This window comes from Xenopus tropicalis, chromosome 4, assembly GCF_000004195.4.
Source record: "Xenopus tropicalis strain Nigerian chromosome 4, UCB_Xtro_10.0, whole genome shotgun sequence".
NCBI classification, from domain to species: domain Eukaryota; kingdom Metazoa; phylum Chordata; class Amphibia; order Anura; family Pipidae; genus Xenopus; species Xenopus tropicalis.
The window spans coordinates 21,133,583-21,159,681 of record NC_030680.2 but is presented as its reverse complement, the minus strand read 5'-3'; the positions used below and the strand labels follow the sequence as shown (position 1 = coordinate 21,159,681).

General features: G+C 40.5%; 1 protein-coding gene across 1 annotated transcript in view; it reads right to left on the bottom strand.

Annotated features, from left to right (window-relative positions):
* Positions 1 to 2,119: 2,119 nt before the first annotated feature.
* The window catches only part of lgr4 (leucine-rich repeat containing G protein-coupled receptor 4), an 80,289-nt gene continuing 56,309 nt past the window's right edge, over positions 2,120 to 26,099 (bottom strand). Inside the window, 14 exon segments of the mRNA NM_001126498.1 lie at positions 2,120 to 6,599; positions 6,819 to 6,899; positions 7,850 to 7,971; positions 8,452 to 8,577; positions 8,744 to 8,815; positions 9,674 to 9,745; positions 11,331 to 11,396; positions 12,269 to 12,340; positions 13,854 to 13,922; positions 14,212 to 14,283; positions 15,408 to 15,479; positions 16,503 to 16,571; positions 19,208 to 19,279; positions 20,055 to 20,270. Of these exon segments, the coding sequence (NP_001119970.1) occupies positions 5,320 to 6,599; positions 6,819 to 6,899; positions 7,850 to 7,971; positions 8,452 to 8,577; positions 8,744 to 8,815; positions 9,674 to 9,745; positions 11,331 to 11,396; positions 12,269 to 12,340; positions 13,854 to 13,922; positions 14,212 to 14,283; positions 15,408 to 15,479; positions 16,503 to 16,571; positions 19,208 to 19,279; positions 20,055 to 20,270 (2,461 nt within the window). The 3' untranslated portion in view covers positions 2,120 to 5,319.

Genomic DNA, 26,099 nt, shown 5'->3' with positions numbered 1-26,099 from the left:
AAAAAAAAAAGGCTTGTATTTGCCCGAATCCAAGTACCTGGCCAACGGAATCCAAACTCTATATAAAGCAAAAAATTGTGCCCCATGAGTAGCTGTTTCCAGGTTCACACTTCACAGGCGTACTGGCAATTTCCAGTGGCACAGAGGGTTGGATTCTGTATTCGCTCTATTATTCAGATTATTTCAATGGCTAAAGCTAAATAGGCCCCAATATGTCACATTGCTTTATTGCACTGGACCACAGATGGTGACAGATTTTTTATTTTCCTGCATTTTTTTGTTGTCCCACCAATATATAATGCAAAAAAAAAAAACCAAAAAAAAAAAAAAAACCCACACTTGCGATATCTGCAAGAAGTTTAATTAAAATGGTCTCAGGATAAAATCCATTGTATTGCCAAGTCTTTAGAGGTAAACAAAACCATGCCCAGCTGGCCGGCAGCCACAGATAGATTATGGATAATAAATAGACTGTTTAACCATTGACTAAGTAGTAAAAAAGCCAAGGTCGGCATGGCTGAAAACACACCAAAACAACAGACTGTGAGCCTCATAATTTACAAAAGTACTTTATGTAAGGTCAGCAGCTGCACTGAATGCACAGCCTGGCAATCTATCTCACTGCTTATGTTAAAGGGAAAGTATTGCCAACAAGTAGGTTGAGCTTAATAACTTGAATGTAACTTGGTTTTACTGACCCAATTTCACATATGGAATGGAAATTACTATATTAGGGGAAAAGGTAATGATTCATGAGGTGAGCAGGTTTCATAACCTTTCTTCGTTTATAGTCTGTATAGTTTTACCATCACAGATTGTTGTATTGTCGTATCTTAACTTGGAACAGGTGTGTTGGCAGTGTTATCCGGCCTGAAGACGCTGCAGATTTTCATTGGAAATACAGGTGGGGGTACAGAGGTGTTTAAAGGACAGAACTTTGTTGTATTAATCTAATGGAAGTATTAAAAAGGAAATTTATATATATATATTTTTTTCTCTTGATAAAGGTGCAATTTGCTCGGCTTTAAGGTAAAGAGACATGGAGCTAATTTGTAGAATCTACTTTTCATGGCTACTAAATGCCCGAAAATCCCCTGCCATAGACAATACTGAGAATTGCCTCTGCTAAAACAGACGTAGAGACTATTATCAGTAAATGATCAGCATTGTCTATTTTTGTAGCCGTGATAAGTAGCCGCTACGGTTAGTTGCCGTGACCTTTTAATTGAGCTTTTTTTAAAAAAAGTTGTGGTGACTAATCGCTGTGTATCTTTGCTATTAGGGTGGAATGGTTATATACACCTTACATACAATCTGCAACAACCCATGGCAGATTGTTTGGCACTGCCAGTTCCAAGATACCCGGCCATGTCTCTAGATAAGAAATAACTATAAAATGGGGCTACACATACTATGGCAAATGGGTTAATCACCCACATTGATTTCAGTGTGTGCAGCCCCTTTTTATAGTTTTTTCAGTTTCACCTTGGCTATCATTCTTCAGCAGCTGGATTGAACTTTTCAATTGGTCTTCATTCTTCTTTAATTTTCAAAATTATTTGCCCTCTGCTTCTGACTCTTTTCATCTTTCAAATGGGGGTCACTGACCCCATCGGCCAAAAAAAACAATTGCTCTGTGAGGCTATAATTGTATTGTCGTTGTTGCTTTGTATTACTTATCTTTCTATGCATGGCCTCCTCTATTGATATTCAAGTTTCTCTTTCAAATCACTGCCTGGTTGCTAAGTTAAATTGGACCCTAGCAACCAGATAGCTGCTGAAATCTCAAACGGGAGAGGTGCTAAACATAAAGCTAAATAATAAAAAAAACCACAATAAAAAAACAATGAAGACCAATTGCAAATTAACTCAGAATAGCACTTTCTACATTATACTAAAGGTTTATTTAAAAGTGAACAACCCCTTTATGGGCCACAACATTTCAAATTCTGTTTTAAAATGCCAATAGATAGCCTCTAATAGCCTTTTTTTGGGATAGCTCCTAGACCCTGTTCTAAGCACAATTTACAAGGAAAATCTAGTATAGAGAGGCCCTTTACAGACACAGGTATATAAAGTAGTTTTGATAAGACCAGTTCCGGAATTCAAACCAATTAAATACACACAAAAAAGAATTCTTTACTTGTTCTCGGGTTGTCATATAAAAAAATTACAATATACAAAGTATAAATCCCTCCCATGAATTTGATATACAACATATTTTTTTTTTTTATCACAGTGTCCATGTACAACACGGGTCTATTTACAAATGCAATAAAAGTATATAAACCAATTTATTCTGCTACTGGCAGCTGCTACAGTTTTAAGAGGTAGCTTTAAAAAAAAATCAACAAAATAAACTGAAGCCTTAGTTTCCCACTTTGTGCTCTATCCAATAATTTACAATACAAAGATACAAAAATAGGCTAATTATGTACAGCTTCCATTTTGTAAATCCTCGGTTCTAGCTTACACTGTTATACAGGAATGTCTAGAGACAAAAAAAAAAGATACAGACAAATGCAGGGGCGGACGTGAATTGATGGGAAGAATTGTGCTTCGTCTGTGCAGTTTGTTACTTTCAACAGATATCAGAACCAGCAATGTAGGATAACGAATGTATAGATTTGTAACTCAAAATTCATTCATTGTGATTGATTAAAAACAAATTGCTGCCATGATTGTAGTTTACATTTTATTTTGCATTTAAGTGCTTATAAAAAGGGGTTGATGGCATCAATATATATAGATATTTAGCAATTATCAAATGGGTGGTTGGTGGCCTATTGAAAGTAGCTGGTGTTAAAGAAGGGTGCTAAATTATTAGGCCCCACGTAGTGACTTTAAGAAACCCAACTAGCACTCGTTCTTTTGCGTGAACCTATGCTAACTTCTTCCTTGCCCCCAGGTTGTTCTGCCCCTCAAGTACATGTGCAATAGAGATTACAGTTGTGCATAGGCACCGACCCTAAATCAGCACAGGGGGACACCTGGGAGTAGGCAAGAAAAAGTAGGTGGCACACTTTCATAGGCACCTCCCACTTATTTTACCTTTCCTTCTCCTTTAAACTAGCAACATGGGACAGGACTAACCCCTACAAGGAGAAAGCATCAGCTTACAGTGTGCTAGGCCAAACTGGACTGATCCTAAGGCAACAGAGTGGCTTGCAGAGACCTAATGGAAAAGGGCCGCATCAATGCACTAATGTGCTCCGTGACATGGGATTTTTAAAACTGTCAACTGGTTTTCAGCCAGATATCACCCTGGCAGGCCTGTTGGTAGGCACCATACACAGGCCAATAAGCTGACAATTCGATCTTAAGGGACTGAGACAACAGCTTATATTGGCCCCCTTATGGCCAGCTTCAGTCTTACATTAAAAACAGTTCTCTATTTTTACCCTTTAAAATGTAACTTGGTGGCCAGGTATGGAATGTGAAACTGCAATGGTTGGATATAAAATAAGATTTTATAACTTTCTACCTACCAGTTGTAGCGATTGTCAAGTGTTTGGCTGTTCCCCAAGCAAGAATCTGAGTAGCTCTGCGTTATCAAAGGTTCCAACTGATATGGATCATTCTGGTTTTCATAAGGTGAGTTTTATTAAAGTGCGAGGGTTTTATGAGAAGGCTTTGTGCTTTTGTCATGCAATTATTGGAAAGGCAAACATCTTTGGGCCAAAGGTTGCACCTTTAAAACCTGCTCCCCCTATGAAGACTAGAATGTTCCACGTTCTGACAAGAGGATAGAGGAGTAATGCTAAATTGTTTGCAGAAAGTTAGAGGAACTTAGGAGTTATCTATGGTTCTGTTTCGGACTGCAGATTTATTGAGCAACACCAGTATTTGGTCATGGAATGTCACACTTAAATGTCTACCTATTTTTTGTAGAGTATTTTCTACTCTAGGGGTAAAACCAATGGTGGTCATAATGTGTAGGGTTTAAAACACTGACTGTAGAGTTTTAAAAGCACCCAGGGAAACAGTATTCGCAATAAACCATCCCATATCTTGCACATATTATCAACAGTCTGTGCAGGAATCATGGGCCTAAGACATTGCTATAATTTAAGGCCACTCACTCCTCTGCCAATGAAGTCTCTACCCAGAGTAGGGGTATATGACTCCACAGAGGAAAACCTGCCTTGTGCCCCATAGGCTCAGATGATGGTTCTTGTGTGTCGGCCAACTTGCAGCCCTTCAACTGTTGTTGTAGTACATCTTTCAGCAGAAGGTTCATAATCTGTTATCATTAGCTCTGTGTCTAAAATATATGAGGGAGGCTCTAGAACTGATAGGGGTTTTCATAAATGCCTTGCGAGTAATACAGCCATGAACCACTGCACTCACTAGGACATACCCAGAGCAACAGTATAGCAGGCTGCGTTCTAGATATAGATGGTTCCTTGTGACCCTCGTTCTTTATTATTCCACGTTAAAGTGTGGAATGCATAAATTTTCATTTAACTCCCAATAATCACATTTTGGGAGGACAAGCAATCATATGGCTACACAATGTGTAAATGATTTCCCTTTTTTGGACCTGCATTAAATTCTCCTGAGTTACAGAATGCACAATTATAGGTTTTTTGTTGGAGCAAGTTGGTGCCAGCAGAATCAATAAAGATGTCAGCATACCACAATCCTACTCATACATAAAGGGGGTCTAACCCCACATATAAAATTCATCTAAACTTACTCCAAGTGCTACTCCCAAGCACAGTTAGTTAGCATAAGGGGTGCTGAGAACTACTGAACCAAACCCTGATAATTGTAATGGCAATGCAATGATTGGAAACAACTAAAAAGTTGCACAAGTGCTCAGTGGAGCACCCAGAGTAAGTTGACATTTGTTTTTCATTTGGATTTAGATCCCCCTACAAACAAAAACAAAACACATTCAAAGCAAACGGAAGAACATTATACATAATAAAGAGCGACCATGTACTACTGCTTTAAACAGATCATTAACAAAAAACAATAAAACATTTAGCTACAAATTTTGGTTTACAAATTATTCATAGTTCAGGCAACGTTTAGCTTGTCTGCTCCCACAGAGACGTGAAACTGAGCGCCCCGCCAACCACAAAGCGTTTCGAAGCTCCAGAAGTCTTTTGCCTGCTTCCCTTCTTTTATTAAGTGACGTCCCTTACAAAAAGTGCTCCTTTGCTTGTCAAGGCATTTGTTATGCTTTGAATAGTCCTGGTCTCCTCACAGTGAGGATATTTAAGCCTGTGGCTTTCCAGCTGTTGCTGATCTACATTGGCCAGAGAGTTGCTGGCTATCCCAGCCTCACAAGAGTCAACTGCCATAATGGATTCAGTCTTTCATTCTTGGTATATTATATGCATATCGGACCAAAGGCAAACCTCGGCTCTGGTAAAAGCAGGCTCGGCCGCAGACCTGCACTTGGTCTGAGCTGTCAGAGACAAAAGAGTCCTCTTCATCTGCACAATCCGAGTGGGCAGACTGGGTACCAAATTCGGACCAGTAATTATCAGGTCGTTGGCAAGGCACGACTGCCAGCGTAGGGCAGCTATGAGACTTTATTAAGTGTTTACAAGGTGGAGGGTTCTTTAAAAGAACTGACTCGCAGTAGTCGCACACTGCAAAGTTACCCCCCTGCAGATGCGAATACATGCCAAAGTCATAGTAAAAATCCTGAGTCACGCATCCCCTTTGAGAGTTCGTAGCAACTGCAACTGAACCGCTCCTCTTGGTCAAACGCCATCTCAACAGCTTCCAATCTTCTTTGAATTTTGGATTAAAGAATACATACAGGACAGGATTGAGGCACGCAGGCAAGGGCAAAAATATTAACGTGACAGATTTCATAATTTCCGGACTAATATAGATGGCAGTGATCAGTGGGGCAAAGGAAAAGAAGGCCACAGGACAGAAGAAGATGCAGTTAGTGAAGATGAGCCAAGCGACGTGCTTAATCATGCTGGACTCGGCATTTTCCGAGAGATCCTCTTTCTCTATGGTGCAGTATAGTTTGGTGTAGGTGATAACCATTATCAAAAATGCCAATGAATTTAGAAGGACCAGGGTTACTGTGAATCCCAAGGAAGGTGTTTCGCCTGTAGGGAAAGGCAAGCATAGAGGAGAGGAAGAGAACTCTCCAATGTGGAACAGCGGTAGGCATCCTGCAGCAGCAGCCAACAATACAGCAAGAAGTGAAGCGACCTGAAATTTCCTCAAATGCTGATGCTTTTCTTTCTTAATGATGTCCTTGGCTGACAAGCTTCTCTCTATGGCAGCCAGCATCAGGAAGAAAATGGCACTTTCAGAAGAGAAAATAGCAAGGAACCCAGCCACTTTACATCCATTGCCCGTCTCCCACCATATTCCAAATTCAGCAAACTGGCCCCATGAGATGGTGTCTAGGACAGTCAGGGTGCCAGTGTACACCCCCATGAAAAGGTTGGAGACAGCAATCAGACCAATAAACAGCTTGGAAGAGGTGAGTTGGGAACAGGAGGCAAACATTGTCACAATGACAATCACATTGAAGATCAGTGCCAGGAGGAAGATGAACCAAACGGTGAGTCTTATCATCCAGCTACCAAGGAGATATTCGCATGGTTTGAAGGGTCCTAGAAATAAAATCCAAAAATAGTTCAGTGGTAGGAACCAAGTTTAGTACAGTGGAATAAATATTACTAGACAACATTCATAGTGTCTCTCTGTAGAGGTTATCTTATATAAGGATACCAGATCAAGATGCCATCAACTAGGGGAGGCTGTGGCAAAATGGCACAACTACTGGTTCCTTCATTATTGCTTAGTTACTTTTTAGTGGAACTTTGATTTACCTGTGGCAGGATTGCACTGGATTAATGCTTGAACGTGTTCTTTATCATCTTCTGTACCCATATAATCGGGGTCCATAGCAGCTGTGCACAATAGATAGAAAGGGGAAATAATGACATACAATTCTTCCTTTCCAGTGCTTGCAGCTAGCCATATCTGTGCTACAGTAGAATCGTTGAGCCTGTCTTACAGATTTTATCACATAGATATAACATAGTATAACCCTGGTTATAACATAAACCAGGGTTATACTATTGGAAGTCTGCTGCCCAATTGCATTTTTAGGGCCCTCAGCCTGCCCCAACAGTCCACTTGCTTTTTTGACAATTTTATTACATTGTGGCCCCCACAAACTGTTAAATAAATAAGATTCTAAGTATCACAGAGCACATTATAATCCGTTCTCTGTGGTTTTGCTAATCCTCGTTATCCTTGGAATGCACCCGATTACATAGCATTCTACTAACTAACTGCTACAAAATAAGTCAGGAAGTTTGTCAAATAAAGAGTAAAAAATTTTGAATCTTCCTCCTTATTAAAATACTGGGTAAATGGATCAACTATTCAAAATCTACATACAGAACTGCAGGAGCCTGCTGCATATAGATTTGCTATCTGTTTGATTACAAAGGGATCATCTGATAACCCTGAAACCTACCAATACCACACACTTTAAGGGTACTGGGCAAAACTGGCACCACCTGTAATCACTATACCAGCATACCCAAACAGATTATATTTGCCTGTACTGCAGGAATGGCAATAAGCAATGTTTCAAGCCTGCAGGGGCTCTTTGCCAGAATTGAGATACCCATAGAGACTAAAAAAATTACAATAATAGGGTGCTGATTATGTAATTAATCATGTTTCAACCAGAGCAAGATGGTGCCATGCTTGTGTAGTGATTTGATCAGTGCACTTTGGCCACTGACTGTCCAGCCATTTTCCAACATCCTCAGTGCCAGCTTATGGCAGGTTTTTACTCATTCTTTATAAGGCAAAGACATCTCTATCCCTATAATAAATCAAATACCTCTGTCATGGTCAAGCAATAGTCTTTGTGCTCTCAACCGGTCTTCTTCTACTGTTGTGGTCATGTAGGAATTACATGCAGAAAAGGCGCAGCATTGATATGCATAGGGAACAGATACAGACCTGTAGCAGCAGGAGAAGGGAAAGCAAATATTAAGGCAAAACAATCTTCAGATTTTTAGATGGATGCTAACATACATAAATATATGTCTTGTTCTTCATTTATAAAGCAGAATAACTCATCTGTAGCCATCAATCCTTCAGGGGTATCAGACTCAAGGCATATAAAGTTTAACATAGAATGCCCCCTGAAGTCCTGTCCTTCTAGGTTCCCCTTGGACATAGTATCCTGTCTGCTACTTGCCCTGGAAACTCTAGGTACCCCCCTGAACAAGCACTGGGTTGTCCAATCAAAAGGTTCAGAAGGAAAGACGGTATATAGCCTTTATTGTATAATGCTGATGTGAAAAGGGTAGTGAACTTCAAACCCTATGCAAACAAAAAGATTCAGATGGAAATAAAAGACTAAAATAAAGCTTTAGTTGTCCTTTTAATAAAATCTATTTTTTTCTGCTTTATAACTCTTCAGCACAGATTACTTACGAGAGTTTAATAAGATCCTTTGCTGTTAGCGTTTCCTTAAAGTTTGGGTTCCCCGTAAGCTTGAGCTGATTGAGGCCGTGCAGCCCCGCAGTTGGAAATGCAGTGAGATCATTGAAACTCAGGTCTCTGAAATTACGAAAGCAATAAGTTACTTCTAGGAACATCAACAGGACCCTCACACAGATACTGTAAACATGTATAGGAATAAGGCTTCTTGGGGCTAATCTGGTTAGGAACCAACTGTATATGTAAAACATTCAGCATTAAAACATTTCCACCAAAAAAGACTTACAGATTAGTCAATGCTTTCAGAGTGACGAAGGCCTCCTTATGAATCGTGTGAATTCTATTTCGACTTAGATCTCTAGGGGAAAAAAACAATGATATCAAATTGTATTGTATGTTATAGTGAATGTGTGTTGTGCTAGTTTTGCACTGGTCAACAGGATGACTGCAGGGCCAAACTATATCCTTTTCCAATGTGTTTGTAAGCACCATTTTCCCTCAAAAGAGGAGTATAACCTATTTATCAGTTGGATTTATCTTCCATTGATTTCCACTGCTGGTGCTGCCGCCAGATCAGTGAGCCTCAGCTGAGACTCTCATAGGGTAAGGGGTAGGTGGAGTTTCCCCAGTTCTACTCGGTGGTTGCTCAAGAAGCACCATTTTCTGAAGCCTATTGCTACCCTGTACCTGGATATCTAACACCCCTGCCTGCACCTTAGTACTTGGTGGGGCAGCCAACTGCTCCAATATTGACACTGGGGGTTACTGGCTAGTCCTTATTAGGAGCTAGCTTCATCAGATAAGACCACGCCAGCTGACCAAACACACTACAATTACGATCTTTCCCGCAACCATTGGTCGTAGGAAAGATCAATCGTCCACTCTACTCGTTAAGAGCTGAATCATTAGATATGCAGGTAAAAAAAAAAGGGAATTCTTTACCCCATCTGCCAATTCAGCATTATCATTATTATGTTCAGGTGCCTTTCAATTTTCAGTCCTGCCCGACCTAAATCCAAGGCTTTTACCAATATCGGTTGCCTTGTCTACCACATACACATACATATCAGAGTGTGTGTTTATAAATGATGGAAAACCTATTTTTGCTGATCTTGTGCATGTTTCACTGGTGCCCAAACAATTGATTAAACAGCAAAACTCATAATAAGGTGCTAAAATCTACTGCAATTGAGGGGCATGGAAAAAATGCACTTACAGCATTCGTAAAGCTGCCAGGCCTTGGAACGTCTCATTCTGGACTTCTTGGATCTGATTATTCTGCAGATAACTGCAAAACACAAGCCATAGAAACAACAATCATTTACATGCAGCAAACAGACTGACGTAAACCCGGGAACATCAAACTCAAAAAGGATTTGTGTGTGAAGTGGGAGGGCGTCTGCCCTATGGGAGCACAGTTGTGGGTGAGTATAACAAGAGACAAACAGGAAATGTAGGGAGAGAGATAAGCGCTGGAGGTGCCGACGGATGCTGTTAAATGAGGTGTGCACAGCGGATGCAATTACCATTTCCATGTTCCAATCCATAGCAGGGCCAGGAAGGAGGATGACATAGTAACTGGTACACTTGGTTTGGTACCTGAATGTTTTCCCAATAATAGTTTAGGATTATTCACATTGAAAATCAGGGAGTGTTATTATAAGCCCATTTAATAATGGGCTTTTTCAAATCAAGTGCACTATCCCCCATATGTAATAAAAGGCACTAAGTTTGCCTAGGAGCAGTAACCAATACGATGTTTGCCTTAAACCAGTAAATGCTTCCTGCTGATTGGTTGCTATAGGTTAGTGCTTGTGGGCAAACTTAGGGTCTCTGATTACATAACTCCTTATATGCCTCTGCAAAAACAGTTGTTTATTACAAAGACAAACAATGCACAAGCTTGAATGACTGCTGGAATCACTAAGACAATCTCTAACTAAATGTTTTGTACTCTGTGAAATCAGTTCTGACCATTTCCCAGGAGTGAAGTATTTGACGCACTGAAACCTGGTATTTAGGGGGCTTATATATGCATTGGTGGTTACTGGTATTTAATTAAAGCCTGACAGGTTATTAAAAGGAAATCTGGAATAAGTGGGGCATTTTACAGGGAAAGGGGTCTATTAACCAGCAATTATAAAGGTTCAAACACCCCAGCCTTCTGTTGATGGAATACTGTGAGTTAAGGAGGTCATACACGGGCTCATCATGTACTGTATCAAACATATCTGACAGTGGGGCGAATGGACAGATATCATACCCAATATGGCCCTCTTCTTTATGTTATCATGTGTTTGGGGCCACAGCCCAAACAATTGGAAGAGCAGGAATTAAAGTAGAGCTGGTTTTCCCTCTTTACTTCCTATCAACTGATCAGTAGATTCAATTTCAAAACTGCCCATATCCCTAGTACATAGTTGGCCAGGCTCAGCTGGCAAAATGAAAGTTCCTTCTTTGTCCTTTATTCCTGCTCAGCCATTAGCGGTTCAACATAAAGGTTAATAAGCACGGATCAATGGCTGATGTTCTAAAATGTGCCCACTGATCATTATCTACAGGATTATGATGCTCTGATCTTTTCTGTTTCCAGAATTCAGAAAATCAAGCAAAGGCCTATCCAGTACTAAATGTGCAGGAGAAAACACCCCCTAGGGCACTTGTTGATGCCATTGTGGAGCACAGCTTGTAAGATATCAGTCTTCTCTCCTAAATGTACATTCTTTTGCATAAAAAGTGGTGCATGGCCACAGTTTGAAGCATATGGTGTGTGGGAGTATTTTAGCACAAAGCGTTGCCCTTAAACACTATACAGATATATATGAAAGTACCCACCAATATAAATGGCATAAATGAAAGGTTTGTGTACTTACACTTCCTCTAGGGAACTGCAACCTTCAAATCCAACCAGTGCCGAGATCTCATTGTACGATAAGTCCCTTAGAATAAAAGGGAAATATATATATATATTTAGTGTGTATAGAACTGGTCACATTACATTAACATTTATTTATAAAGCGCCAACATATTCCGCAGCGCTGTACAATATGTGGGTTACATACATTGGACATACAGAGTAACATATAAAGCAATCAGTAACCGATACAAGAGGTGAAGAGAGCCCTGCCCAAAAGAGCTTACATAAACTAGCGCCATAGTCTAATAACACCAGGGTCAGAAAGAATCATGTTGATCAGTAGTCCCGTCCGGAGTTGGACCTAGGTATGTCCCAATTATTTCAATAGGACTTTGATAGTACTGGTACTTTTCAAACGGTTAATGTCCACTTCAGGTTGCAAAGTGCCAACTACTAGTTAAGTCATGCCTTCCCATTAAGCAAAAAAGGTGGCAGCACTTTTGGGGTGCTTCTCTTCTGGCTGAAATTTGGATGTCAACGCTACTTCCTTAGCCGAAGGTCTGTACCCAGGGGAAGGACAACAAGCTGAATGCAGTCCCCATACATACTATACTGCTAGGAAAATCAAATACCAAAAGGTAAACCCTAATTCTAAAAGGGGCATATATTACTATTTTACACTAGCTACACAATAGAATTTTATTGGCAACCATTTTACTCAGGGGAAATCTACTACTTTATGGGTCTGACACTGACCAGTGTCAGAAAAGATCGGACTTTCTAATTCTGAGAAGATTTTTATCAGATGTCTTGTTTTTTTTTGCATTGCAAATATATTCTATAAGGCTGTAATGTTTACCAGAAGAAAACATATATATATACTTGTCCTTAAAAAAAAAAAAGGGGGGGGGGGGGCTAGATAGTGGAGTATGAAGATTAAATGTATGTACTTACAAAGTTCGAAGCATCTTCTGCTCTTGGCAAAACTTTATCGGAATACTTCTTATCTTTGTGCCCGTCAAGGTCCTTTACAACAAAACAGACGTGTGTGTAAATATTTAAACAAGATTGTGTGATTACAGATGTAAAGATAAAACGCAAGAGAGAAAATGGCTTCAGAGGCTCCAGATTTACTGCCGTTTCTGCGAGCTCTTAGGGATGATTTCCATGAGAAGAAACACATACCCATGCTCCTGTGATAAATGAGCATTCTTCTATTCTGTGGGGATCTCTACGGGATCTGCTTTCTATCTTATTCACCTCACTCAACAGGAAAAATGCAGAGAGGCCTAAGGACATGTACTAGAGCCATTTTAGTTTTGTACCATAACTTCCTATTGTACGGGCACTGATAAATATGAAGGAACAATTTAAAATATTTGACCAATGTGGGCACCCAAGTGGTGGACCTAAATGGGTTGGAGCCCACCAACTTCACAAATGGGTTCCATGCAGACTCATCAGCTGCACAAATGCCCAAAGCATTCCACCAATGATAGGATTTCTCTACTGGCCCTACCTGTAAGTATAGAAATGGCTGGTTACTATGTGTCTGTCCACTGGTGACAAGACAACATCAAACTGAAAAGCCTCCTCTTTAATATAGACAGGTCCAACCCACATCCTTCAGATTTATTGTTGCCCTACCTAAAAGATACACTCATAAGTATCGGCTCACTTTAGTTAGCAGGTTTGTTTAGGCTTTAAACTTTTGTTTTTCATGTTGGAACTCCAAGCCACATTTAAGGAACAGGATGGCTGGCAGTGAAAGACCTGGGGTCTGCAAAATGGATGCCTATCTCTGTAAGGGATTAAAACACTGTTGGATCACAGGGACATGAACATTGGTTGGAAGGAAGCAGGTTTTCCTCCTTTATTATGGTTAAGAAGTGTGGAGGAATTCATCGGTGGATTAAGAGCAGCACCACTTTGAGCAGGAAGCCCTCATTTTTATATATTTCCTCCAGCAATGGGCAATTTTGTTTCCATTATAAATGTGTCTCTTATAGAGACTTGCACCCCGAACTTGAAGGCCAATGCAACTTGAAGCTGGAGTGACTTCAACTTCTGTGCACAGGACAGATTTCCACCACAAGCTATGAATTTGGGGCATCTTCCCCCCTGACCATGTTGTCCTCCTGGGGAATGACTTTCTACCCTTGTGTTCTACCTGCTGAATCTCATGACTGACTCAGGCCTGCTGCACCCAAGTCTCATCTTATCATGGGTTAGCAATTATAGCTCCCCTTTGGCTGACTGTTTCAAGTGACGGACCTGGGGCATTGGCACCTGAGTCTGAAAAGTTATGAGAGTGTAAATTAGTGTTTAAATTAGAACCATACAGTTGTTGGTTTTGACACCATCGTACCTTGACCAGTTTCATTAGGAGCATGGCTTCTGTATAAGGAGGTGATGGTTTTGGACACATTTGATCAAAGCCACAATAAGGGAAAAGTGTGGAAATGCTTTCATATAGGAGGCAGCAAGATTGGGACTTCCTATTTATAGCAAAAAAAAAAATTAAATAAAAAATACTTACAGGCTTTCTAGATTATTAGTCCCAGTCAGATTAGGAAACCACTGAACATTGCTTGCCCCACGAATGATTCTAGTGAGAGAGAGAGACAATGGATGTGATTTAGTTTTTTATCAGCCAATCACATTGTTTGTATATATTTATTCCTATAAGAGCTGCCATATAGATTGCATAATAAGCTTTATTTTCACACTGCTCTGCCCATGAAGCTGTATCTAAGGAGCCGTTCCCCTTCACCCTATTTAGAGGTCACCAAATCACAGTGCAGTTATGCGGCATAGTTATAGAATGCAGATAGTGCCATTGCTTGTGTCAAGTATCTCACTTCACACGTTCTAACAAGGGGTAGACAAGTACTTACAAGAAGTGGAGGTCTGATAAGTTCTGAAATGCTGAATTCCCAACGAAAGACAAAGGATTATCGTACAAGTGTCTGAAAATTTTAAGAGAGTTATCTGGTTAATGAAACCGCTCATCGACCGTGTAACTTATAATAAGCACAGAGGAGGAGCATTTAGAGTTTAGGAGTGCAAGGGACCGGGGAAATGGAGGTTTACCAGGCACTGCTGTGGGGTTCAGAATAGGACCCTTGTAGCTGCAGCTAATTAATTAAAGGCATACCCTATCTTGGCTTGTAACTGCAAGTTTCTGGACCAGTTTAAGATAATATTTCCCACCCACAACCACTGTGTAAAATCATCCAGCACACGACAGAAGCTACACAGCCCAAACACAACAGACCCAACAGCCCACACAGTAGACAAGTTGCTGCTTGCTTCCATAGGGAATAGATAGCAACAAGTAGCAGCCAGGTCTACATTTTCTAGGCTGCTGTAGATGGACAAAACCAAGTGCCAACCCTAGGACACCAAGGTTGCCTGTATTTCTTATATGTTTGAAATGTTACATTTATATGAACGCTAAAGATATATGGGATTGCAAATGGCCCCACTTCTGCAGTTTATGACGGCCCTTTCAAGCAATTCCAACTGAACAGGCATTAGAACAAAATTTCCTATAGTCCAATAGTATATATGTAGACCCGTGATCCCCACAACCAGTGGCTCGGGGGCAACATGTTGCTCACCAACCAATTAAATGTTGCTCCCAGTGGGTTCTTATTTTTGAATTCTTGGCTGGGAGGCAAGTTTTGGTTCTATAAAAAAAACCAGTGTAATGTCAAACAGAGCCTTCTGTAGGCTGCCAGGCCACATAGGGGCTACCAAATAGCCAATTAAAGCTCTTATTAGACATCCCCCTAAACTATTGTGATGCTTGCGTTGCTCCCCAAAACTTTTTCCATTTGAATGTGACTCACACGCATAAAAGGTTGGGGATCCCTGATGTAGACAATGAATACCTAATGATTGAGCATTGACATAGGCCTCTTTATAAGATACAACAGGGAAAAGCAAAATGGTTTAAAAACAGCACATACAATGTACAATGTATTACACACTGAAGCACAATATTGCTCTTAAAATACAAACAGGAGCATTTTGTTTTAACAGCATTTCTGAACTGTACAGGATACAATGCAGGTAATGTTTTACTTACATGGTCCTTAATAGTGGGTTCTTCACGAATGCTCCATCTGGGATTATCGTGATAGAATTGCTGTGAAAACCTCTAGATAGATACAAAAACAAAACAGTATGAGAAGACACAATCATTTAAATACAGGTATGGGACCTGTCATCCAGAATGCTCCGGACCTGGGGTTTTATGGATAAGTGATCTTTCTGTAATTTTGATCTCCAAATCTTAGGTCTGCTAAAAATCATTTAAATATTGAATAAACCCAATAAGCTTGTTTTGCCCCCAATAAGGATTAATTATATCTTAGTTGGGATCAAGTACAGGTACTGTTTTATTATTACAGAGAAAAGGGAATCATTTAACCATGAAATAAACCCAATAGGGCTGTTCTGCCCCCAATAAGGGGTAATTATATCTTAGTTGGGATCAAGTACAGGTACTGTTTTATTATTACAGAGAAAAGGGAATCATTTAACCATTAAATAAACCCAATAGGGCTGTTCTGCCCCAATAAGGGGTAATTATATCTTAGTTGGGATCAAGTACAGGTACTGTTTTATTATTACAGAGAAAAGGGAATCATTTAACCATTAAATAAACCCAATAGGGCTGTTCTGCCCCCAATAAGGGGTAGTTATATCTTAGTTGGGATCAAGTACAGGTACTGTTTTATTATTACAGAGAAAAGGGAATCATTTAACCATTAAATAAACCCAATAGGGCTGTTCTGCCCCCAATAAGGGGTAATTATATCTTAGTTGGGATCAAGTACAGGTACTGTTTTATTATTACAGAGAAAAGGGAATCATTTAACCATTAAATAAACCCAATAGGGCTGTTCTGCCCCCAATAAGGGGTAATTATATCTTAGTTGGGATCAAGTACAGGTACTGTTTTATTATTACAGAGAAAAAGGAAAACATTTTTTTAAATTAGACTCCATTATAAGCAAATAATTCTATAGGAGATAGCCTTTCCGTTACTCAGAATTTTCTGGATTACGGCTTTCCAGATAAGGGATCCCATATACCTGTACATTCAAATATATTCAATGAATTGAAGGATTCTCATAATCTACAATGCTAGTGCTTAGAAAGAATGAAAAATACTTACAGCTCCTTTAAATTAGGCAAGGACCTGATGGAGTCAGGAAAATCAATGAGGTTGTTGTAATTTAGATCCCTGAGAAGAATAGAAAAATAGCATTTAAAAACAACTGCACATACAGTGTATTTAACAACTATAAATTAAGGGGGTCATTTACTAAAGCTCTTTTTTTCCGGTGCAAGTTTTGTTATTTTTCAGCAACTTTTTCCTGCACTGACTTTTTCCAGGCCACCTATGTGCAATATTGGGCAGATTTGATCATTTAGCCCAGTGTTCCCCAACCAGTGGCTCAGACACAACATGTTGCTCCCCAACCCCTTGGATGTTGCTCTCAGTGCCCCCAAACCAGGGAGTTATTTTTGAATTCCTGACTTGGGGGCAAGTTTAGGTTGAATAAAAACAAGATTTCCTACCAAATAAAGCCCCTGTAAGCTGATAGTGTGCATAAAGGCTGCCTAATAGCCAATCTGAGCCCTTATTTGGCTCCTCCATGAACTTTCTCCAAGTCTTTTTACATTTGAATGTGGCTCACGAGTAAGAAAGATTGGGGACCCCTGATTTAGACCAACAACTGGATTATAACGAAGGTTGGGAGAGAACCACATCAACAAGCTGATAAACCCAGTGTGAAGGGGACGAATAGACAGCTTAAAATTAAATCTGCCTATGATGTCCAGCTTAAAAGGTAACTGCAGTAAATGCCTGTGCTATTTCTCAATATTCTCTTTAAAGGACACGTAAGAGTTGGCTAAACTGTAATTATCAGTCGCTTGGACCTTGGGCCCAAAGCCATGTAGGTTTGTCCTTCCAAAGAGCAAGGCTATCTTTCCACTATCAGAAAAACATCAACTATGAAGGTTTCCTTTAGAAATGCAGAGAGCATTTTGCACAGAGGACTATCTAACTACAACCAATATTTTTGCATGCAGATCAGTGTAAATTAAACCAAATGGACTGGTTATACCAAGAAACAGCCTTTGTCAGATAGACGCCATTTAGAAATTCAATCTCTTATCACAAGAGGCGACTGGCACCACTTTGGGGTGTTTACTGGTTCTACCAATGTGCCGTGTTTGGTTTAAGTGTAATAAGTTCTTTCACATCTAATGCTCCTGCCGTTCTATCCTTTTTAAAATAAGAGTATGCTCTGGATCACCAAATAGAGCGCTTACTACTAGGAGGTCATTTTAAAGCAGAATCCCTTTTAACTACACCAATTTATAGGATTTTTAAGTCGACTGTACACTGAACTAATAACTAACACAGAGTTATATTCTGACTACGGAGAAAAGAACTTAAAGGGATACTATTAACAGAAAAAAATAGTTTACATATACCTATATATAGAACAGGACCAATTACCTCATAACAGAAGGCTTATTCATATTAACTTCTGCCTGGGGAGGTATCTGTCAAATTGAGCTACAAATCGGGCCACACACAGGAAGACCTCCTTGTTTGCCATGGTGTTACACAAGTAAATCTTGGCCCTATTTGGCCACCCAGGTGGGCTAATCCCAAGCTTTGGCCTTGTTTAGACCTGTCAGAAGAGGACCTCAGCCTATCAGCCAGCCCAATCAGTTCTGAAGGAGGCAGTTGTTTTGACTCCATACACAGGCCAATAAAATACTGACTTTGTCAGTATGTAATTTTGTGTAGGGCCAGCTTTAGGCTAATGCCCCGCATAGAGATTAGTCACCTGTGATAAATATCTTTCCATGGGGCATTAGCCTTAAGGTCCCCATACACTGGCCGATTCTAGCTGCCAATATGGGTCCCTTAGACCGATTCGGCAGCTAATCGGCCCGTGTATGGGCACTACCAACGGGCCTGCCCAACCGATATCTGGCCTGAAATCAGCCAGATATCAATCAGGCAGGTTAAAAAATCTAGTTGGGTTGGATCGGCTCATTGATGCAGTCCCCGAACCGACTTTGCCTATACCCGTCGTTATAATTAGATAGTTTGGCTCCAGGGCCAAACAATCAAATTAGCCTGGATTCTCCCGATATCGCCCACCCGTAAATCTTCTTACAGCCACAATTTGTACCTATTCCACTCTAAAGGTGGCCATACACCTTCAGATCCGCTCGCTTGGCGATGTCGCCAAGCGAGCGGATCTGAAGGTGTATGGCCACCTTTAGAGTGGAATAGGTACAAATTGTGGCTGTAAGAAGACAATCATTGGTTAGGTGCCAAATGCCCAGATCATTAATTCTGTTTTATGGTTTGTGAATCTGTTGTCCCCTAAAAAATAATTTGCACCAAAAAGAAAAAAAACAAAAATGTGAAAATGAAATGAAAAAGAATAGTTGTTTAAAAAAGAAAGCTACTAAGTTGCATTGCAGAAGAAGTTAAGCGCATTTATATATTTTTTGTTGGTATGATTATTGTGTATCTGGAACGTCACCCAAAATCCCAAAATAAGCTTTCTGAGAAGGAATGGCATTTTCGAGGTAATATGTCTAAATGAAATCCTGCCCACATCCTGCATTTCATTCTGTAAAAGTAATTATACTATGCGGATGCAACTCATCCTTGCAACCCCCCGGGCAAAACAACTGTAATGAAGGGAAGTATCCTTTTTGAGGTACTTTGTCAGAATGTACAAACAAGTTCAAGTCATGCTATGGGGGTCTTTGATCACTGCACAAAAGAATAAGTCCATGGAGACTTGAGTTAAAATAGAAAGGAAATTTCATCCTACTTACAGAGCTTCGAGGTTATCCAGCCCATGGAAACAATGTGGTCCGAGGGTCCTGATTTTATTGTTGTGAAGATGTCTGGAACCAAAGTAAGGACACAAAATTGTGATGGATAATTACGATAGATGGAGAAATGGTTTGGCTAAAGAAAGACTAGAGACGGGCGGGAAAACAGGCTTCTATTTAGAAACATTAGCTCAGTTTCTGTCCCCCTGTTTCTGTTTATTAACATGACTGCACCACAGATCATAGCTTGGGCAGCTATCAGGGATACTGAACAGTATCCCTGGCCTCAAGCATCACTACAACCCAACATGCATTGCTTTGATGTCTATATGCTGGATCCAGTAACTAATTCTAAACCTTAGAACTTTGGTATTTTACCTATTCAGTGACTGTTCTTCTAAATCCTTTATTTCCAGCTGCCCCCATCTAGCAAGGTACTTGTGTACATCATGCTTTGGTATCTCAGGAGGCTTTTGCCTCTGTTATTTGCTTTCTAACTTTGTACTTATGAATATACATACTATTTTTGATACACAGAAGGTGCCATGGTTGAAATTAGACCTTATTAGTCAAGTTAAAGGGCTTGCCAATTGGTAACCTACAGGTATTGGTGAGGCAAGTGACCAATATATTATTTAATACTTTATGTTCATCCTTATATCTAACAGACAGACTGCATTAAATAATCCTATGTTTCAAAGGCAGATACATTGATAAATGCTGATAAACCGCCAGAAAAACAGTTATAGATAAGTGATATTGATATACGTGTCAGAAATACAGAGAGGCAGACAGGCAAATTGATGGGGGTATAGGCAAATTATGGACTAACTAGGCCAATACTTACAAAACCACAAGGCTGGACAGATTGGAAAAAGCATAATCAGGTATATGGGAGATTTTGTTAAGCGCCAGCGTCAAGGCCTGTAGAGATGGGAGGTTGCTGAGTGGACGAATTGGCACTTCAGTCAAGCTGTTGTCGTCCAGCCAGAGATGACGAAGTTGCACAAGGCCCTCAAAGCTGTCTTCTGGAACCGTGACAATGTGGTTTGCATCTAAACGCCTGCAGGAGACAGACACAGAATTAACGCTTTTAAATTCAACATCACGGCTACTGGTCGCACGCAAGAGCAGGCTATTGATGCAGTGCCCAAAGAAGTACTTTCTGCCTGCGTTAATGGACATCTGTGCGATAGGTCTAATTGGCTGTGCCATGCCATTTAGGATTATTCTTTGCATGTAGAAAAATTATTCCTGACTAGCATACTGGGCCCATTGGCAATATAAGGAGTGCCTCCAGCTGTCCAGTACTGAGGCTTGTGATTGGTTACCCAAGACCCAAGTCATATTCCAGGTTTATAAGGCTGTATCCAGAGGTACAGAAGCCCCAACCCACAAATCCTGATCTATGGACATGTCGGAATCCTTGACTCCTAGACAGAATTTCGAGACCAGTAATTTATTTATTTTTTAAATCATGTGTTAGCTTATTAGCGGTGCAGGGAGAAAACCACCATTGACTAAGTGTCCTTTTTTCACCATAATCAATGTTTATGGACACATGCCGATCTACGGTTTACTAAGGGCTGGGAACCAGACCGGCCGTTAGAAGTGAAACTAATAAGCTAAAGAACAAATGCTACACAGGACCCCACCTAAAAGCTTAGGTTTCAAGGTGCTTAATCCACATTCAAAGAATAGTTTTACAATCCCTCAACTATGCGGCCATTCTGGCATTTCTTACAGGCTTTATAAAACTTAAAGGAGAAGTACACCCTGCTTATCATAAATCCTTTTCTTCTTCTTCTAGTCTCTTCATTTATGGATGCATACCTTGCTCGGTGCATAGAGCCTTTGTATACAGAAAGGAATGCTATACTAAGGAAACAGAGGCCCAGGTGCTTATATACGTATACAATATTCCCTGCAACCAATGGGTAAATAGGTAACTTGTAGGTTCGGTTCTGGTTGAAGATGAGAAGAGGCTCCACTGAGTCAGAACTAGACTAGCAGTTCAGCCACAGCTGTATTCTAGCTATATGCGGTCATCCTTTGACCTTAATCAGGGCTACATGCCATGCATTTGGCACTGGGGTCATCACCTCATCCTTTCATTAAATACATATCCAGCACGGCTAATTATACATTATTTAGATGTATGCTGCAGACTGGACTGGTTTCTGTACTATCAAACAACATGCAGAAGTTAGCACTGCAGCCTTGGGGTCCTAGGCTTGATTCCAGCCAGGGAACTATCTGCAAGGTGTTATAATCTATAACCTACCCATGTCTGCACGAGTTTCCTCCAGAGACTACGGTTTCCTCCCATACTCCAAAAACCTACATGGGTTTTAATTGCTAATCTTGGTTGCTGGGGGCTATCTGGGTTGGCATAGACACTTTAGTAAAGTCAGTATTTACTGATGTCCAGTGAAATCAATAGGAGGGCCAAGAGCAGTGTGAGCGGTTTCTCTGCCAGCTAATAATAATTGCTTGACCCATAACTGCTCCGGCAGGGGCCAAGTCAATTAACATTTAGTTTAATGAGAGGGTAATTTTAAGCATTTGTCCAACTGCCTACCTTGAAATTACATGGGCAGCAAAATACTCACAAGTGCCCCCTGTGTGCCAGTTAGGCGTGGACTGGGAGTCAAAATAGGCCCTGGTATATTAAGTACACAGAGGCCCAAACAGCTCCTCAGCAGCCCAATAAATAGTGACTGTCTATGGCATCTTACAGCAGCCCCTCTGGCATTTGCCAGAACCCACAGATTGCCAGTCCGGGCCTGGTGCAGGGGCCCTCTCTCCAGTAGATCTGTCGCTGTTTCTAGAGGGGTAAGTCTAAAGCGGTGTTTGCCCTCTGTCAGTACAACCAGTAACACATGCGGGAAGGTATTCATGCTTTATATTGTTCTGGGGATTACATGTCCCAAATTTCTACATTCCACTACAACGAGCACTGCCATTTGAAAAGCAAAGCTGTAAAGTTAATTAAACCTGGCCATTTTTCTTTTATTTGCCTTTTTCCACAAAAGGTCTGCGTGCCGCTCATTATTGCTCAGGGCCCTGTGGAACGACACAGGGTTAAACGAGAAAACATAGGCTTGCTCTTATTTAAACAAAAAACACCTGCACCCTCCTGTCAGCTCCCTGATTAATAACCGCTCGGCCCATACATCAGGTTTCCCCAAACAAAGCCCAGGGGAGAGAGGGATCGGTTACAGATCAGTGATCCTTCCCTTTCTCGCTCTGTGTCAGCTGAAAAATGAGGATAAAATGGGCAACAGTTGCATTTTTTTTTTTTACTGCTCAAAGGAAAACAAAGGCCAATCGGAGGGGCTTATTAATGACCTTGCGGCGGAGAGGGGGCAGCGGTGCTAATCTGCCAACAGCTGAATAGATTTTGCTGCATAATTGTGCATTAAACATTTTACATATGTTCTGCGTTCCTTCACACAGGGCGCATCAAAGACATAGCATCTTGCGGGTCCGAATACAATATTTGTGCCCATAACACACTGAGAGCCACTGTATTTAGCATTTTGTGAAACTGATAATGAAATAGTAGTTGTGTGACTATGAAATGAAGAGGGGGGTGCTTATGGGGACTATGTAGTAAAATTGTCCTGCTCAATCCCACCTAAAATAATACCAATGCTGCAATTATTATGGCTTCTCTTTTTAAAGAAGCATATGCCCACCCATATTCTAGTGCCCTTTCCTGGACATTTGCAATTTCATTCCTTTTTCTTTTCTTTTTGACATGTTTTATGATATTATCAGTTTTATACTGCTAATGTCTTGTATTTGTAACAGGAGTGCCCCCTGCTGTTTTGTCTGGACCAATGACTTTTTTTCTTTTTAGCACTTTTGCACCTGATATTAAAGAATAAGTCTTAAATAATAGGTAATAGCCATGGAAAGGCCTCCCTAATTGCACCAGGATGCGGCCCCTAGATTGCCCTATTTCAGGTACCAGAAGAAGCAGCACATTGCTGTGGGGTTGGTGGGTGTATTAAGTGCCCCTTTATTTTGTCTTGCAGGGGATTCCAGATCTGGATCGGCTTTAGCTGTGCATACTTAGGGGCACATTAACTAATCCACGTCCGAAAAGCGTCCGAATTGCGTTTTTTCCCATAATGATCGGTATTTTGCGACTTTTTTGCGAATTGTCGCGAATTTTTCGAGCGCTCAATACGAAAAAGTCGCGACAATTCCTGAAAGTCGTAATGGCTATGCAAAAGTCGCGACAATTCACGAAAGTCATAATGGCTATGAAAAAGTTGCGACAATTCGCGCAAGTCGTAACGGTGACGAAAATTCGGGATTCGGATTTGCAGATTAGTAAATCAGCCCCTTAGTGTTGTCTGCTTTTTCTCAACAGCTAAGGCTGATGCCACACCAGGCGTAGGGCTGATTTTTTCGGCAAGCGGAAAAACGCTTGCCGAAAATTCAGCCCTGCACACCTGCTACTTGTGCCTGCACCCGAATGAATGGGATACGCTCGGGTGCAGGCACATGTAGCCGATATACACATGAAAACGCGAGACTTTGCATTCTCTCGCGTTTTCGTGCGTATATCGGCTACATGTGCCTGCACCCGAGCGTATCCCATTCATTCGGGTGCAGGCACAAGTAGCAGGTGTGCAGGGCTGAATTTTCGGCAAGCGTTTTTCCGCTTGCCGAAAAAATCAGCCCTACGCCTGGTGTGGCATCAGCCTTATGCGTAATTGGGGGAGGCACATTGGTGTGGTTCAGGAGTGGGAAGGAAGGCACTCTTGTCCTGCCTGGGTGCCTATTATACAGTTTATGGTATTAGCAATGCTAAACTGCTAATATCATAAAAACAAAAAGAATGCAAAAATAATTCATATCAATTGCAAAAGTGCTCAGAAGGGCAACGCATTAACGGTGACTAAGGAAAACAAGGCAAAAAGTAAAGAATTATATTCATTTGCCAAAGTCAAACATGTTACAGGCCATGTTTGTAGACTGTGTAACAGTTTAAATTCCAAAAAAGTCTTAATGACTAATTGCAAATTATCTTGAATTACAACCAAAATCCCCAAACCTAAAAGAAAATGCCCAGCAGTAAATACTACAAAACCGGCCCTTTAAATGCTAAGGGCAAAAAGTATGAAGTTGCTGGGACTTTCCTGGAATGTTTCCTGTGTAACGCGGCCCCTCTCTGCCCTGCATTGTTCCTGCTGTCAGATACGGACATCTTGCTCATGGGCAAAACATGTGTCACTACCATTTGCACCGGGGCAGAAAGACATTCTCACATTTATTATTATTTACTTTGGCTTTCTTTTAACTTTTACCATGTTATAGATTGATCTATTCCTAACAATGTTTCAGTAGAGCCTCATTGTATATTTAATAGTAGAGATAATACTATAGATATATATATATATTTTTAATATTAGCCTGAGTATTCTGACTCTTCCCAGCTTGCATCTGGCTGATAGAGGTCGCAAACCCCAGCAAAAAAAAAAAAAAAAAGCCTTGACTGTAAGGTTCTGTTATTCTTATATAAATTATTGCTTATTTATACTTTTCAGCCCCTCTACAATTCATCTTTCATTTCAAGACTGTTCCCTGGTTGCTAGGTAAGTAACCCTTGCAAACAGAATAGTTTCAATCCCAAACACCAGAACAAAAAAAAATGGAAATAACTGGGGAAAAAAAAATAACACATCATGCAAATTGAAGACCAACTGCAAACTGTCTTAATGTATAGACAGCAGAATTCTAAAATACCCTTTAGCTCTTGTACCTGTACAAAAGGAGCATTTTTTAATAGAGGTGCAGTAAATTCTCCAAGCTGACTAATTGCCAGAGGCTCCATTAAAACCTTCAACCACAAAATACCTGTCTGTCCCAATTCACACGCTTCCCTGAAGATCACAGGGACTTGTTTCTTAGTGGGATAATGACATTCTGATATTAGCAGAACAACTCAACCGACTCACTTCTATGCACGGTTCTTTTTTTCTACATATTTAGATGTATTCATTAGAGTGGGAAATGACATAGTGTTTGAGACCAAACTGATCTGGGATCTGAACCCATAAAATCATCTGAGAAATTTAGATCCATTTTAGTGTTCACTATACTAGCAGTTTTAGACTGCTAATAACAGACTATTGGCTCAACAGCTCTCTTTCCAATTCAGAATGTTAGCAACCCTTACTGACTATGCACAACCTGAATCGAGAGTTAACCCATGGGTCACTGACACTCTGACCTTTTAGGTGAAGACACACAGAGCTACTAGTAGCAGCTACTTGTTGTGGCTACTAAAATAGACAATGCTGATCATTTATTGATTACAGTCTCTACGTGTGTTTTAGCAGAGGCAATTTTCAGTGTTGTCTATGGCAGGGGATTTTCTGGTGTTTAGTAGCCGTGAAAAAGTAGCTGCTACTGAGTAGCTCTGTGTGTCTTCACCCTTAAAGAGCTGTTGAACCAAAGGCTTGCATTAGCAGTCTTAGGGGTGATGTAATAAAAGGCACTAAGTTTGCCCAGGTGCAGTAACCTATAGCAACAAGTCAGCAGGTAGCATTTACTAGTCACCTGTTAAAAAGCAAACATCTTATTGGTTGCTATGGGTTACTGAATCTAAGCAAATCTTAGTGCCTTTTATTACATATGGGAGGTAAAACGGCTAATACTAGCTAATATCTTGCATGGAGAGGAGTAGACTGCCAGGAAGCCTTTAGGGGGTTCCAATGAAAGAGTATTAGCTTTACAGAAGCCAGAGGACCCCTTCCTTTGATATTCAATTGTACATTCCTATAATATTTCTGTTCTCTTAGTTGGAAAAATGAAGGTTTATTTGTCCTTATCTGATCTCTGCATGGAGCGATCTGCAAGGAGAATGTACCAC